The following is a 17795-nucleotide window of genomic DNA, read 5'->3' as shown; positions in this document are numbered from 1 at the left end:
ATATATAATTGAACTAAAGATAAATGTTTAATATTAATAAAACAAATAAATACTTACAAATTTTTTACCAAATGATTATAATGTTATCTGAATTTTGATCTTCCTGTTGATAAGATAGTCCCTATTTTTAACAACAAATAATACATTAGAATTTATTTAATAAGAAAATATTTTTTTTTAAATCTAAAGTAATGTAAATTTCATTTATAGAAATGAAACCACCAAAATAAATGTGATAAATTTTATCTGAAATATAATCTAACTTTTTAAGCAAATAAATTAACAATTTATTGTTACAGTCAAAATAAGAAATTTTTGAAAATAAATTTTTTATGGTTTTATAAAGATATAGTTTTAAGCATGAATTAAATAAAGCAAAGAATTTGTAGTATATAAAGAAAAATAATACTTACAGTTTCTTTAGCTAGCACGATATTTGTTAACTGCAGATCTTTTACTTGAGAATGTAATACCTATTAAAAAAAATGTATGTTATTTTCAAAAACAAATATTTATTTTTAAAATTTTTAAAGAGATGAAAAAGTTTTAATTTGTTGCAATTAATTTTGATAAGGGATACAATTGATAACATTCAAATGTTTTTTTAAAAATTTCTTTTGAATTTTTGAATTAATGAATTATATAAAAGAAGTTATAAAAATTTATATTATATATTAAGTTTGTATTTAATTTAAATTTTTTTAATTCATACATTTATTTAAATGGTTAAATTTAATAAAAATAAAATTTAAATAGTTTAAATCAGAAATAACAAAAAATTATAATGTTTTATTTTGCAAATATTTACAGTTAAAGAATTGGTCATAAAATGTTTTTTTGAATTTATAGGTATAAATTTTATAGTTTGATAAAATCAAATTTACATACAAATCATTGTCTAAATATGGTATTATTTTTAAAATCACTATGTTCTATAGTGATTTTGAGATTAAAACTTGATGGAAACACCATTATTTAGATTGAAATCTATATTAAAGTTTTTATTGACCATATTTTAATCAATAAATATTTGTAAAAAATAATATATATATATAATAAGTCTCATGAAATATGTTTAAAGAAATGAAACTGTTGTTAAAAAAACAAATTATTGAAGTATGAATGGATAAATAAAATGCAAATATTGTAAAAGAACAAGAAAAATTAAGACATTTATAATTGTGTAATTAACATGTAAGAATAAATTGAGATTTGTATATAATATATACAATGATTTTACATAAAAGAAACATATAGTAATATGTAGTAAATTTTTTATTTTTTAAAAAGTTTCATAGCATTTGTTTATTAAAAAATAAAAGTCAAAATATGATAAACAGATTTTTGCAATATTTTAGCAAAAGGTAAAATAAAAAATATTTAAGATTAAATATGTATTATTAAATATATATTTATACAAAAAATAAATATTTACTGTATTATTTCAAAATTTCTTTTCTAAAGATTATAATGTGATTTGAATTTTGATTTCTTTATTAAGAAGAAAGGCCTAATTTTGACAACAAATAAGACATTAGTTTTTTATTTTTTATTTTTTTTAATTTTGAAGAAATATGTACAATTAAATATGTAATAGAACAAAAAATAAATGTTTAATATTTACAAAACAAATGAACACTTACAAATTTCTTACCAAATGATTATAATGTCATCTGAATTTTGATACTGCCGTTGACAAGATAGCCCCTATTTTTGACAACAAATAATATATTAGAATTTTTTTAATAAGAATATATTTCTTTAAAGATGTAAAATAACGTAAAATTCATTTATACAAATGAAATCAGCAAAACAAAATAGTTTAATAACTTTAGATACATCAATTTGAAACATTGAATCAATTTGATTTTTTGAAATATTTTTCATTTTCTTTTGTTTTATTTATTTTATTTATTATTTATATTTATTCATATTTCTTATTTCTATATATTTATATATATGGATATATTATAAGATTTATATATTATATATTTGTATATTACATTATATATATTATATAAAATGAGAATTCCAATATTATATTTGTTGCCAATATAATATATTATTAGATGAATTTTAATCCTTTTGATGACAAAATAGCCACTATTTTTAACAACAAAAAATACAACAAATAAAAAAAAAAAGAAGAAGAAGAAGATGTTATTACTTCAAAGAAGCATATTAATTTTTAAAAAATTAAAGCATATATATTTTTTTAAATGTTATATTTTTAGAGATAAAAAAATTTAGTCGTTATTTTTATTGTTATGTTTTTATATATATTTTTTTCATTGAAATTGTTTTTTCACAGAATATAACATATGTTTAAAAATTTGAACAATTTATTCTTAACTTGAATCAATTTTGTTTTAGTTTAATTTTTTTACAGCAATATAATATTTTTTTCTAAATAATTTGTTGGTTGTTGAAGTGTTTTTTTAATAAATATGTATATTTTAATTTGATTTGTTCCCCTTTTTTTTTTTGTGTACAAAAATAAAATGATAAGTTGTCATTTATTGGTATGAATTCTTTATATATTTTAAAATATATTTTTCTTAAGTTACATGTAAAATTTTTACTCTATTTTATATTACTCAATATGATTGATCATCTTTAAGCTAATCAATGTTAATACTCAATATTATTGTTTTATTATGTGTAAGACTTTTAGATTGAGTTTATTCATGTTTCAAAGATTTTTTGAATATTGAAATAAATGGCTACTCTAATAATTGATTACATCTGTGTTGAAACAAATAAAAAGTAAAACATAAATAAGACAAAAATAGTACAACAATTGAAAATGGAAAGCATGAATAGATTTACTTACCCATCCTACAAGTGAATTTACTTTTATAAATTTAGTTTATATTTAGATTTATAACTATTCTTTTAAAAAGTTATAAAAATAAAGGAAAATAATTTTACTTAATAGTAAAATCTACAAAATGAAGAAAATAAATATGAAATCAATCTTATACTAATATATAGGTGGTGCAAATGATGAGGAAAAAAAACCAGAATCTGAAAAAAAAAAAAAAAAAATAGACAAATTTGAGAGAATAACATAAAAGTAATATTAAAAAAGTATTAAAATTAAATTTCCCATAAAATTATCTCTAATTTAGAAAAATATGACATTTTCTAAATTTTTTTTTAAATTTAACTTATTTTTTTAAAACCTCTAAGATTCAATTGCTTATTCTTTATTTATTTTACTCTATTATTGTTTTATTATTAATTTTTTACCTCTATTTATAAATTTAAGAACTCAATATTTTTTCTTATCTTTTAAAATGTTACTTTAGTGAATATTTTAAACAAAAAATTAGATATTATAAATTTTTTATATTTCCATAATTATTTAAAATATTTTTAAAATTATAATGAATATGAGTATAATAAAAACTGTAGATAATTTGAAGTAAATAAATATAATAAAAAGGTTAAATGATTAGAAGGAAATATTAATATGAAAATAATATTTAAAATTAATCTTATACTAATCTATAAATGGTGTAAACGAAAAAAAAAAAAAAAAACCAAAATCTAATAGAAAGCAAAATAGACAAATTTGAGAAAATACGGAAAAAGTAATTTTATAAGGACATTAACATTAAAATTCCCATAAACTTGTTTATAATTTAGTTAAAAATGAGATTTTCTAAATTTGTTTTTCAAATTTTACTTAGTTTTTAAAAACCTATAACATTTGATTTGCTATTGTTTATCTAATATATTAAAATAATATTTTTCTATTCGTTTTTTTTATTATCTTAGTTTGTTTATCTAATCTATTAAAATAATAATTTTCTATTTTTTTTTATTATTATCTTAGTTGTATTTAGAATTTTAACAACTCAATATATTTTTGTATGTTTTGAAATGTTACTTTATTGAATATTTTAAACAAAAAATTCAATCATTTTTATTGTGTATGATAATACTTTTATAATTAAATTTTTATATTTCCATAATTATTTTTAAAATTATTATTTAAAAAGATAATAAATATAATTATGATAAAAAGTGTAGATAATTGGAAGTAAATAAATATAATAAAAAGTTTACATGATTAGAAAAAAATATAAATAAAAAAATAATATTCAAAATTAATTTTATACTAATATATAAACTGTGTAAGTAATGGAAAAAAAAAACAAAAATCTAACAAAAATCCAATATGTCAATCTTTACGATTTCTTTATTATATTAAAATAATATTTTTGTATTTTTTTAGTGAATATTCTCTAGTGAATATTTTAAACAAAAATTTAAATAATATTTTTGTGAGTATGATAATATTTATATAATTAAATTTTTTATATTTCCATAACTATTTAAATTATTTTTAAAATCATTATTTAAATTTATATTAAATATGAGTAAGATTAAAAGTATAAATAATTAAAAATAAATAAATATAATATAAAGTTTAAATGATTATAAATATATAAATATTTATATATATAATTGAAAGTTCCGTCTATAGCTAGATATATATCTATGTAAATATATATATATATAGAAATGGGCATAAAAGTAATTTGGCTCTAACCTACAAAGCCCTATATAATCATCTCTAAACCTAATCCTAACACTTTGGCCGCCTCCTTTCATCTCTCTCTCTCTCTCTCTCCCTCTCTCTCTTTCTCTTTCTCTCTCGGGCATTTCATCTTCCGTTTCCTCTCTCTCTCACAGCTTTCATCTTCTTGTTTGATTTATGTTTGTATTTTGTTCTTCTTTTAATGTTTTGGAGTTTCGTTTGCATCACTCATCTATTCCGTTTATTTGGGTTTTTTTTTTTTTTTTTTTTTGTGCGTTTAGATCTAGATTGTTCTTTAGAGTATAATCTAAAACTGTTTATTTGGTATATTTTTTGTTGTTTTTTCATACTTTCAGATGAACATTATTTTTTACGATTTTTCATTTCTTTTTTTCCTTTTAGATCTGAACATATTTGTTTTTGTTTGATTTTTTTTGTCGTGTTTTGTTCTTGTTTTTGTCTCGTTTTATCTTGTTCTTATTGTCTCCAATTTTGTTGTTTGAAGTTTGAAATTTTGAGATCTGTACAACAACTATTTGGTTTTTCACTTATTTGGTTTTTCGGTTTTTTTTTTTTTTTTAATTTTTTTATCTGATTGAAATTTTTGGTTTGTTATTTGGATCTGTGGGTTTCTCGGTTGAATCTATTGTTTGTTGGGTGTCCCTCACATCGCCGCTCACATCCGCAGCAAATGGCCACTCGTGGGAGCGCACGGCCACGCCGGAAGGTGAAATTTTTTTCATTTGTGCAATTTTTTGGTGTATTGATATATATTATCACTATACATATACTTTACATGTAGAGTGAAATTCTTCAATCCGATAGTTTTTTTTTTTCAAAAATTTAGGAATTGGGTTTTGTTTTTTTGATTAACTGCAGTTTTGTTTTCCTATTCTCAGCACACAACAACAAAGTAGAAGATGAAATTTCAGAAGATTGAATTTGTATATGATGCGTTAAATTTTTTTGTTCGGTGTACTCTCTGTAAATAAAGATGTAAATATGCAAACATAGTTTTTTTCTTTCGATTTTTTTTTTTTGCTGTAATACATATACATATCATCTAATTACATAATGTAACAAATTCATTCATTCATACAAGACAGTTAATTTTTGCAATATACTGAGGAAAACAATAAAAACGTACCTACAATTCAATTGCTGACAGAGTGTAGAACGCAGTAGAGAGCCACAACGAAATGAAATGAAAGAAATTTGAATATTTAAACTGCAGTTCAATTCAATTTATCAGATGAAGAGATCAGAAATAACTGTAAAAATACAATATAACCAAACCGGCAAAGCAAAACGACACTGAGGACAACAAAGCAAATAATAAAAATAAGGGCAAAATCGGAAAAAAAAAAGAGAAAAAGAAATCTGTCGGTGGGAAGTTAAAATGACAAAAACAGCTGTCGGTGGAATACAACTAAAACGTAAACTACTGTAATTGCCAAATAAAGTGAAGGGTAAAATGGGAAAAAAATGTTGGAGCACAAAAAAAAAAAAAAAGGGAGGAAAAAATATTTACTGTTCCTAACACTGTACATCGCGGATTCTCGCTTATATTATCACTATAGATATTAATATATTATTTATTATTTAAACACATACATATTTATATGTACAGTATATAATATAAGAATGATTAGTAGCATTTATTTATTTCCCCGTTTTGGTAAATACAACAGCGACGTTTTTCATGTGTGGGCATTCTCTGATTGGATAAAACATTTTTAAGAACCTAACGTAGCCTTTATTATTTAAGAAAAGGATATTTTGGACACGCAAACAAGAGAATTACCTTTATCAAACAAGAGTTTTGCTACACTGCGCACACACCATCTCTCAATGTCTATTTTAAAATTATTAAACAATAAATGCAACGCAAAAAGATGATCAGCCATCCTTTATCACACTTCAAATTGATTTGGGGTTTTCTTTTTCCAAATAACGCTTGGAGGTATTATGAAATTTATGTTTGGGATGATTAGAGTATCTCATGATTTTGTGTAGCAGTAAATTAAGAATTTGGCTACATCTAAATGGTTCGAGCTTGGCTACTTCGGGGTCAACTAATCACCAACTCGTGTGGTCATAGTGACACTCTAACATTTCGATTGAGTCATATTATATATAATTGTAGATTATATAAATATCGTGTAATTTTTTAAAAAATTATGAGGTCGAACATTAAAAAAATTAATTTTTTATATAGATTCCATAGCGTGCACATTTTATGAAAAATAATATTTATAATTATAGAATGCGAAAATGTTTAGCATCAATTTTAAAAAAATGAAAAAAATATGAGAATCACATTAAAATTTTAATTTGTTAATAATAAACTCATATTTTTTCAAAATGAATATGTGATAGTTGTACAATTTATAATTATGTATAGCATTAATTTTTTATTATTCTTAATTTTCTTATTATTTTATAAATATTAAAAATTGATGAAGTAAAATGAAAGTGCCCTGAGCAGAATCTTCCTTAAAAATAGTACTCGAAATCATCAAGATTCAAAACACAAGAATTGTCGATCAAATATATGTTTTTCGAAGTGATCAATAAATAAATGAAAAGTCTGCTTCGTTTGCATTCTTAAACGAACTCATTTCATTTTATTTAGATTATATTTAAAACTCATTTTAATATCTAAATACATAATTTTTAAATCATTATATTTAATATCACTTAAATCAAAACTTATTTATACGTAAGACATACAATATTTTTTAACTTTCTATAAATATATTTAAATTTATTTTAATATTAAACATATTTAAACTCATCTTAGATAGGTCCACGTAACTCACTTAATCATATTAACTCACTGTTATTTATAAAAAACTTAACTCAACTTAGCTTAATTCAACATCCAAACGTAAAGATTTAACTCATCTCAAGTCAACTCAACAAACTAATATAATCTCGTTTAGTTACACAATTCAAATAAAATGAGATATTTTGAATAATAGTGAGACTTTTGACTTAAGATGATAATATGATATGATATAGTTTGTAAAAAAATATATATTTAGATAGTAAGATGAGATGGGATGGTTTTAACTTGTTGAATATTTGATAAAATAGTGGTGAGTGAGTCTCACTAATTATTTAAAATTATTTTTAATTATTAGGTAAAAAATATTATGAATATATTAAAAATAAGTAATATCTATTATTAATTTAAAAGTTTATAAATATTTTGATTTTTCTAGAATATATTTTTATATTATTATATTATGACCTATTTATTATACTTTATTTTATAAAATTAGAAATATATTTTCCTAATTAAAATTTTAATAGATAATTATATATATTAAAAATGTTAGAGTTAGTATTACTGTAGCATATTATAGTATTACTATAATATCACTGTAGTATTAATTGAAAAATGATAAGATTTTATTTTCAACGGTATTGGATTAATTTGGATGGCAGATGAAAGATAGTCTGTAGAAAAAATTTACAAAAATTTATACTATTCATACAACCTTCCTATGGTATACTTTTTATTGATTTTTATTATTTTTTTATTTTATCAAATATTTAATATATGTATGATGAATAGAAGAATTCAATTAGTTAAAAAAATAAACTTAAAAAAATAAAAAATAAAAGTTAAATTTTTTTGAAAAATATGGTGAGAGAAAATTGTGCGAATGCCGAATAGTAAGATTCGGTTTGTCTCCACAAAATTTTCATATCAAATTCAAAATTTTCATCTCATCAATATAATTTTTTTAAATTTTTATATAAAATATAAAAAATAATTTAATTTTTTTTTAATTTTTTAAATCTTAAAATAATAATAATAATATTTAATATTTCATTTTAAAACTTATAATCTCAAAATTCTCCAATCGCAAAACCGAACCTAAGAAGTTATACAGATTTTTTATAATTTGCATCTCGGCATCTGATTTTGATAGGTTTCCACTTCCAGTGATGATCGGATTTGGTCGAGCCGCGTATAAGCCAGTCTAGGAGTTCACGTCAGCAGGGGCCCGGTGCGGGGAAACGAAAGAGTGCACTCTTCGTAAAATATGAGAGATTCATTCGCTTATAAAACCCAGAGAGATACTAGCTCAGCCAATCCACATTGGAACGCCCTTTCTCTCTCTCTCTTCTCTGAATCGCACTGAAGCTTCGCCGAAGCTCGCTCTGTCAGATTCGAACAAGGCACACTGCCACAGTGCCTCTGATCCCGTGACCTTTTTTCGGTACGCGTGCCAAATCTCATATTATTTTCTTGTCCAATTCGCTTTCTAGTTTTGCTGGAAAAGAGAATCTTGTGACTTCGATTTTCTTCTCTCGGAGTTCCAGAAGTTTAGAGTTTGCTTTCATTTAAAGGGGATAGATCTTGCGGCTATTTGCGATTTTGGCTGTGTGGTTTCTGTGAAATAATAGGCTTCCGTTGGTTTCTGTGAAAAAATAGGAAAAAGCAGAGGAAAGTTATACGAAGCGGGTTCTTTTGCAAAAAACTTTCCTGCGATTTCCGCCCAATTTACCATTTTTTTTTTCTTCGAAAACCTAACAGAGAGTAACAGGTATCATATTTGCGCTTATTTTATTTATTTTAAGGGCAAATGATTATAGGCATTATCGTTTGGAATTTGTAAACTTTATTGTTATCATTAGTTTGTGAAAATTGTGAGAACCACACGCATTCGAGTTTTGGGTTGCAAACGTGAAGGACCAAATGGCTTTAATTTTGTGAAAAAAACTACATCAGGTCTGTGGATTTGTTTTCAGTTAGAGATGAAAGCTTTTTCTCCCTACTTTTATAAAAATTGAATGGGAAATCAACCTTGATTCTTTGTGGGGAAAGAGAAACTTGATACATGAACATATTTCAAGAAATTGTTTAAAAAGCGCGTGTTGGGTTCGTATCGTCTTACATTTAAAAGCTGTTTTAGGGTCTATGTAAGCCTGTTTTTTAGCTTTTCTTTGTTCAATGAACACCTGTTTGATCCCAGAATTTGATGTTTTGAAGTTCATAGCGGGAGGGATCATATGCTCGCTCGTTCTTTACTTCGAAATGGAAGCGTCTTTTTTCTTTTTTCTAGCTCTCTTGTATTATATCAAATGAGAACGGGACTTGCTTCCCTGATTGCTCGATCTATTCGTTGTTTGTTATAGTTGGCACAAATCACGGTACCCTGAACTTTGGACACAGAGTTCTCTTGCCAAACAAAGCGTTGGGGGTTGGGATCAGGATAATTTCAGTTTCTTTATGTTGGTTAGAGAAGAACTATTTAAAATATTTTCGTGGGCTGCTCCTTGACCATTTGAAGTGTTTACTTGTTGGATTATGCTTGTTGGGGCGGCTAGCTGGATAGTTGGACTTTTCTTGGAAGCTTTGTGCATTATTATCTTGGTAAAATTATTTAATATGTTTGATTTCTGTGCCTCACCGAAATCTGATCTAGAAAATTCGCCAATACTTTTAGCGGGTTGAATGGTCTTCTATATTCTACACTGCACGGATGATCAATATGTAGGTTGCTCAACCATTTGTTGTCACTCCCAGTGAGCATAAAGTGGAGTTGGTAACACACGCAAAAAGCCCTCACATGTATCGTATCTGTTTAGAGTTCGTGTTCCTTTCAAATTTCTTGCTTTATTTATTTCTATGATAGATGAGGTCTTGGGCTCTTGGCCCCTTTAGCATAAAAAAATTAATTCCCGTGGTGCGACCCTTCTGTATGGTGCATTTGTTTGTTTCTAAGTCCCAGACTCCCAGCTATACATACTCCAAATAGTTTTAGTTCTTAGCCTGTTTGTTCTCTGCAAACCTATGCAGATCTGGGAATTCTTAGCACTAAACTTGTTTCATGCCTCTGTAGAGTCCAGGGTTTTTTGGTGGCTAAAGCAAGTTGTGAGGACAAGCGATGGCCTTTGAGCACTACTATGCCCGGGAATGGAAATCTATCCAAGGCGTAGCAACAGACTCGGAAAATACTAATGCGTGCTTTGACTGCAACATCTGCTTAGACTTTGCAAAGGAGCCAGTGGTCACTCTCTGCGGCCACCTCTACTGCTGGCCTTGCATCTACAAATGGCTCCACGTCCAGAGCGCAACCCTTGACCCTGATGAGCACCCTCAGTGCCCAGTTTGTAAGGCTGACATATCTCATACCACCATGGTCCCGCTCTACGGCCGGGGCCAAATTCTAAACGAGGCTGAAGATGAAGGCAAGGCACCCCTTGGGGGTATGGTTATACCTCCTAGGCCAGCCGCACGCAGCCTTCAATCTCTCCTATCTGCCATGCATAGTACTGGTCAGCAGCTTCCATATCGGAATCCTTATCAAAGTCAGCAGTTTGACTCTAATCCATATGGCAGCCATGGAGAGCATTCTACATCTCCATGGCTTAATCTAGAAGGAACTAGTACAGGTTTCCAGCATCCGGTCGCTGGCATGTTCGGGGAGATGATTTATGCTAGGGTATTTGGGAACTCAGCAAGCTTATATACATATCCAAACTCATATCACCTAATGGGGAGCAGTAGCCCTAGGTTGAGAAGGCAGGAGATGCAAGCGAACAGGTCTCTGAACAGAATTTCATTTTTTCTCTTCTGTTGCTTTCTCCTTTGCCTCATAGTCTTCTGATTCTGTAGTTTGGGTTACCATCCCCCCACGTTTTGTTGTATACTTTGTAAAGAGTTTGAAGCTTATGGACGTCTGTTTATATCAGTAATATACTAGATTTGCTTCTAGCAACTTAGCTCTTCATCTCTCGTGTTTGGACAATGTTTTTTTTCTTTTTTTCTTTTTTAGCGGGAAAAAAACTGAAGCTTTAATTAAACTCTCTCGGGTTTTGATCATAGCAGTATTACAGATGGAAATCCTCCCTCAAGATAGTGAAATAGAGTGATCAGTTATTTGTAAACCGTGCATCTATATTTATATTTATTAAATGAAATTATTTTATACAATTAAATTAGCATATTTTAAGATATTTTATTATTTTGATTTTTTAAAATTAGATTAAGTAATTTAATTTCAAACTTCATAAATTTTATTGAGTAAAAAAAGTAATAAAATCTATTTAAATAATGTGTTAAAATAAAAAAGAAACATCGGTTGGGAACTAAAAAAAGACAGTAACGTTGGAAAGAATCCATTATCTTAGTACTTCCCGACCAACCTTGGAACTTTTTCGATGCCTGTCCAACCGTGCAAGTTAATTGAAAGATTTGCGGTACTTGCTCTTTGCTAGGTAGGAGTTCAAGGAATGTCCAAGGCTACCGGCCTACTACCAAAATATCTCTTACCTGATTTTGGTAAATTAGGTAAATTGAAATTGCCTATGCTATAATAGTCCTAAATCACTTATCTTCAAATTATAATTTAAATTCAAGACCTTTATTTTAATAGTACATTAAAATAATATTCTTTTTAAAATTTAAAACAAAAAAATAGATTTTTTAATTATATATAGTTTAGAGCTGCGAAATAATCAACCCATTTGAAACAGGGATTATGCGTTATGGATCAAAGGTTGTCCATCAACTTCAATACCCATTAAATTCAAGCAGCAAATGAAATCGTGATTGGTGGCCAAAACTCATTCCCCAATTGATAGAAGGTGAGGACACGCCTCTCATCTCCTCGGTTGACACATTATGCGGCCATTATTTCTTTATAACACAAAGCACCTTTTCACTCAACTACTGCCACTAATTATCTGATCTCTCCATTGATAATTAGATGCACTCCATCTGTCAGAGAAGCTTCTGCATGTGAATATAAACTTGTCAAAATCCTCGTAACGAAAGCATTTGTGCGCAAAATCTAGCAGCTTATTGCGGGTCTCAAATCTACTTATTGTGGGCAGGATTTTCATTGCTGAGTCTTATAAATTCCTTATTATGATAAAAAAAAAAACTCTATGGTTTAAAAACAAATAAAAGAAAAGTCATTGACCAACATCAGCTCCTAGTTTCTCTCTATTGATGAATAAATCTTATATTGTCTCTAGATAAAATTTTGAACATATTTATAAAGTTGAAACAATTCTTTATCTTTGAACTGATTTTGTAAGATGTGTTAGGCTCGCAAATTTGTTCATGGCATCAAAGCTTACCACTGGATAAATAAGAGCCCGCACTACTTATCCTGTAATAAGGACGATAAAAAATAATGACCTGCATGTGAGAGAGCATATTGAGGAATAAATCTCACATTGTTCGTAAATAAAGTCTTGGACATATTTATAAAGTTAAAACAAACCTCTATTTTTTACTCGATTTTATGAAATGAGTTAGACTCATGAATTTATGCATACACCAATATTTTAACAGTCTACAGTCTAGCTAGCTATGCACAAAAATAAAACCAATATTGACACTTACGCCACCATAAAATATTTTAGAGACGTCAATTTGGATTAATGATGTATCGATCTTCAAAACATTCTTGTCACAGTCTATATAGGGTGTCTTATGAGAATTATAAGTTTTAAGATTAAATATTAAAATATTATATTTTAATATTATTATTATTTTAAAATTTAAAAAGATTAAGAAAAAGTTAAATTGTCTATTATATTTTATATAAAAATTAAAAAAAATTATAATAATAAAATAAAAATTTTATATTTAAAATGAAAAATTTCAATAATCAAACTGTACTAAATCACGGTTGACGATTAGCTAGACTAACGTGGTCCATAGGGCTTCATTCCGTCTAAGAAATGTGGATGGGACCGCAAAGATGAGAGAACAAACTACAGCCAGGTCCACCACCGACAAAAAGAAAATTGAGGGCCAATGGGGTCAGACCTCAAAAACATCTGTCCCATTTCTTTTCAAGATTTGAACCGAATGCGTTCACACTGAAATATAAAAGAAAACATATATAAAAAAACCAAAACAAAACCAAAAGGACTAAAATGAGTTGCTTGTCGCATCAAATTTCCATTAGGCTTTTTTGATCCACATTTGACTCCCCGTCCCTTAACTTCACGGGCACATTAGAATTTATGCGCGCGTGGCTACAAAATGTACTTCCTTATAGCTATGCCTGACAGCTGTACCGGACAGATTTGAAAATAAGATTAAAATTTTAAGTTTAAGATAAATATTTAAAATATTATTATTATTTTAAAATTAAAAAAAAAATTTATTATATTTTATATAAAAATATAAAAAAATTATAATAATAAAATTAGATCAAATAAAAATTTTATATCTCATCTTATTTCTAAACCTGACCATTAGAAGGTAGTCAATTTCTCTATTGTAATGATTCCGTTGGATTGATACTTGTAGAGACTATGCATCATATAATTAAATTGCTATTTGTATGAATTTTTGAATAATATTGCATACTTTTCAGATATCATAAGATCATTGGATTATGTTACTTTTCTTGCATTCCAACCAAAGAAAAATCAACAATGGAAGCTAGCCCTAGACTGGCGCCATCATAATCAACTTTGATGCATGCTGTTGTAAGTGAGTTATTCTCTATTGCATTAACAGTTGCCATTCGCAGTATAATGCCTAAAACCATGAATAAAGATAATATGAAGACTCCATATATCTTAATAGTCTCTTTATTGATATACTAATTAAACAGACTGTTAATGTGAAAATATGTAACGTCAGCTTATGTAAAAATGACGTAAAAATATTGATTCATCAACTCTTTTGTGTATGTAAAGAATTTCACAATAAGTGAAATGTTACGTGCCAAACTTGTAAATATATAACTTCATATATTGGCTTTAACACTCAAAACCTTATTCCTTGCCAATTAATACAAGACACACTCCAGTTGCTCTCAAATGAATAAAATGCTATCTCTATGATTAACAATAATAATAAATTCACTGCCAACTGCAATGGTCTGAACACAGCATTACTCTTTTTCCAAGGTAGTCTCAAGTCTGAATAAGAAATACTTGAGTCTGTTGACATGGGTTCATTAAGAGTCCCTCTATGTTCAAGTTTCTTGACTTTTTCCCATTTCTTTCCGTTATTTTTCAAAAGAGAAAATATAGCTAAAGCTCTCTAAACCAGATTCTTACAAGTAATGGCCTTTTAGACGTATTGAGACTATTTGATTATATCATTTTTTTGGAGAAAGAAAATATGGTAGATGAATTAATATCAATGTTATCTTGGAAGATCCACATATATATATAAAGCATATACAACGGTGACTTCAGATGGCTGGCATGCATGGATGGTGACTGAGTTCCTGTGGCCAGTAATCGGTGTTCTTGATTTCCATTTTCCACAGGAGCTAAGCAGCACTTTCCCTCTAGATTCACATATATACAATGACACATTCCTAATGCATGCATATATAATACACGGACGGTCCAACAGATCAACATTAATAATTTTTCTAAGAAAATTAAGTTGGACCTTTTCATTTCTTATTAGATGTGTCGTTTTCGTGATTATTTTCAAGTCGTGTTCAATCGATTGCAAATCAATATTCGACCGATTCGTCGATATCTTGAACCACAAAAAGAAAAGTATTATATGTCACTTATTTTTTTCCCCAATTTATTATATTTTTGTTAATTCAGTTCCATTTTTTCTTTGTCATTAGTTCTGGAAATATCCTCATTGATTATAGGTTGAGATCCACGTCTGTCTTTTGAGAAGAAACATTTGCCCACATTTGACGTTAGCTTTAAAAAGGAACCGAGATTTACGTTTGATGACACTGCATGATGGCACTTACTAAGGTCTTTTCTTTCTTTCTTTCTTTCTTTTTATTTTTATTTTTAAATACTAAATCTAGTTTGCATAAATTTGTTTAACAAATAAACTTCCGGTTTATATTTAATTTTGCTTTTTTTCCTTATGGGATGGGCCAAAGTTTCATCAAAACATGACACTTGTGCACCTTTTAAGTGATTTAAAAGAGAAACCAACACACAATATCTTAAGAATACGTGGTAATAAGTATCGATTATATATCAAAGTAATTGTCCACGCCTGTCTTTGGAGAAGAAACGTTTGCCCACATTTGACGTTAGCATCAAAAAGGAACCTAGATTTACGTTTGATGACACTGCATGATGGCACGTACTAAGGTCTTTCTTTTTTTTTTTTTTTTTTAAATTTTTAAATACTAAATCTAGCTTCCATAAATTTGTTTAACAAATAAACTTCCGGTTTATATTTAATTTTGCTTTTTTACCTTATGGGATGGGCCAAAGTTTCATCAAAACATGACACTTGTGCACCTTTTAAGTGATTTAAAAGAGAAACCAGCACCGTGAATATCTTAAGGATACGTGGTAATAACCATTTATCTAACATAAATATTTATAAAAATAAATTTATAAATTAATATGATTAGATGTCATATATTGTAAAATTATTTTTATAATTATAAAATAAATATAATTTATTATATAAATTTCTGAATTTATTTTTATAAAATCTTTTTATGTGGACACTTCTCTTCATCCAAAATATAAAAAAGACCACGATGACTTGGGGGACGACTCAGCAAGTCAGCATGCAACGTCTCTCTCTCTAAACAGTGACTGATAAGGATAATGATACGATAATTTGTTGGATTCTCTTTGTTTTCTACAAAACTCTAGGCATGCATGCATGCATGGTTGACACATTGACTCGGAGTCCCAATACACCTAGTTGAACAATGAGACAATATATAGCAACCGTGGTTACATTTGCTACCAGCCCAGCCCAACCGCGACGTCATTCTCTATGAATTAAAATTTTCTTTTGCCAGCTAGCTGCAGCATGAACAGGTTCGGAAGCTGATGGAAGAAAACAAACTTGCAAGACTCGGCATGCGTTCTGACTAATTGGGATATATATTCCCTTTCATGATTTGATCATAACCATTATATTTTGCCACTTTGAAACAGATATTGAGGTCCACTTATTGCCCACTAATTAAAATTAGTAATTGTTTTCGCTGACCATTAAAAAGAAGTAAAATCTGGACTCGAGTGTGGTAGCTGTAATCTGCATGCGACTGATTTGAATTTTGTTATATATAGTCACTTTTATATATTTTTTATATATTTTATTGATGTGATTCATCATAATAATTATTTTATATTAAAAAAATGACACAACCAATTACATTAAATATAAAATAACTATTTGATCGGTTTATATGATCAATGATCAAAAGTTTGGAACTTACAAACCGACCCACTTACATCCGCTCGGTGCTTTAGCCACGCGAGCTTTTCCGCTGCTGAAGAAAATAAAATAGAAAAAAAGAAAAGGCAAGAAAGGGGGACAAAACATGTCTATCTTATGGAAAAACATCTTACTATATTAGTAATCTTACGCGAGCTTTTCTTACGATATTAGTAATTTAGACAAGTTTTGTGACTTCAAGATGCAAGGAAATGGATGGGAATAAAATCAGGCGGAATTTGGCAATTGAATTTATAAGAGAATCCTTGGCAGCGAGATGACTTATGTAGGCTGGATAAATGAATAACCTTGGCAGTGAGGTGACTTATGTAGGCTGGATAAATGCTCTCGAATCCATTGAGTTGCAGTCCCCACTCCATTAAATAGAAACTTTAAGCCCAAACTCCCGATGAATAGGGCCCAGCCGAAAATTCAATATTAAGGAAACAATAATGGACTAAGCCCAAATCCTACTTACAGTATCCACAAATCAATTTAACATGTACATGCGAATTTTCTTTAGAATTGTATTGTAAGTTATAACCAATCACACAAAGATGGCCACAATTTTGAAAACCCAAGAAGAATTTATTTTTAATTCTGTTTTGGCACCCACGTACATGTGCAAAATACAAACACATTTTTATAGCAGATCGTTCATGCAAATATCGTATATCAATCCGATAGTCATCGGGCCTCGGCAGCGCAATAAAAAAATGGTGAGAAGGGGAAGGGAGGGGAGGTAGAAAAAAACTGAACATGTTGCTGCCCAGGATCGAACTGGGGACCTTCAGTGTGTAAGACTGACGTGATAACCACTACACCACAGCAACTTAGTTGACAAACTATAGACAAAGAAATATTTTTTTGTAATCGGATCTTAACTTTTTTTTATTAACCAATAAGAAATGATATTTGTAATTATAGTGTATACAGTCTCGCATATTTTTTTAAAAATAATTAAATTTGAGATTTATATAAAAAAATTATTATTATTTATGATAAAGTTTACATTTTTTAAAATGAGTATACTATATTTATATATTTTAAAATTAAATATAGTATTACTCTTTTCTC

General features: G+C 27.7%; 1 protein-coding gene, 1 long non-coding RNA gene and 1 other non-coding gene across 5 annotated transcripts; 2 read left to right on the top strand and 1 right to left on the bottom strand.

Annotated features, from left to right (window-relative positions):
- The first annotated feature begins 4548 nt into the window (after positions 1–4548).
- LOC122275680 lies at positions 4549–5714 on the top strand. Its single transcript, XR_006228627.1, has 2 exons — positions 4549–5276; positions 5449–5714. It is a non-coding gene; the product is annotated as an uncharacterized LOC122275680 (long non-coding RNA).
- A 2815-nt stretch (positions 5715–8529) lies between these two features.
- Positions 8530–11301, top strand: LOC122275566 (E3 ubiquitin-protein ligase RMA1H1-like). Of its 3 annotated transcripts, XM_043084685.1 has the most exons (3): positions 8530–8784; positions 9000–9111; positions 10411–11301. In XM_043084685.1, exon 3 carries the CDS (start codon positions 10456–10458, stop codon positions 11176–11178), a length of 723 nt encoding a protein of 240 aa, XP_042940619.1. In that variant the 5' UTR covers positions 8530–8784; positions 9000–9111; positions 10411–10455; the 3' UTR covers positions 11179–11301. The 3 variants fall into 3 exon arrangements, with proteins under 3 accessions (XP_042940619.1, XP_042940617.1, XP_042940618.1); XM_043084683.1 differs by lacking the exon at positions 9000–9111 and having other exon boundaries at positions 8533–8784; XM_043084684.1 differs by lacking the exon at positions 8530–8784 and having other exon boundaries at positions 8793–9111.
- Positions 11302–17478: 6177 nt separating this feature from the next.
- On the bottom strand, positions 17479–17551 carry TRNAV-UAC. Its single transcript has one exon. It is a non-coding gene; the product is annotated as a tRNA-Val (tRNA).
- Positions 17552–17795: the final 244 nt, after the last annotated feature.

Source organism: Carya illinoinensis, chromosome 9 (genome assembly GCF_018687715.1).
Source record: "Carya illinoinensis cultivar Pawnee chromosome 9, C.illinoinensisPawnee_v1, whole genome shotgun sequence".
NCBI lineage: Eukaryota > Viridiplantae > Streptophyta > Magnoliopsida > Fagales > Juglandaceae > Carya > Carya illinoinensis.
Note: the sequence above shows the minus strand (reverse complement) of the source record. Positions and strands in the feature narration are given on the sequence as shown.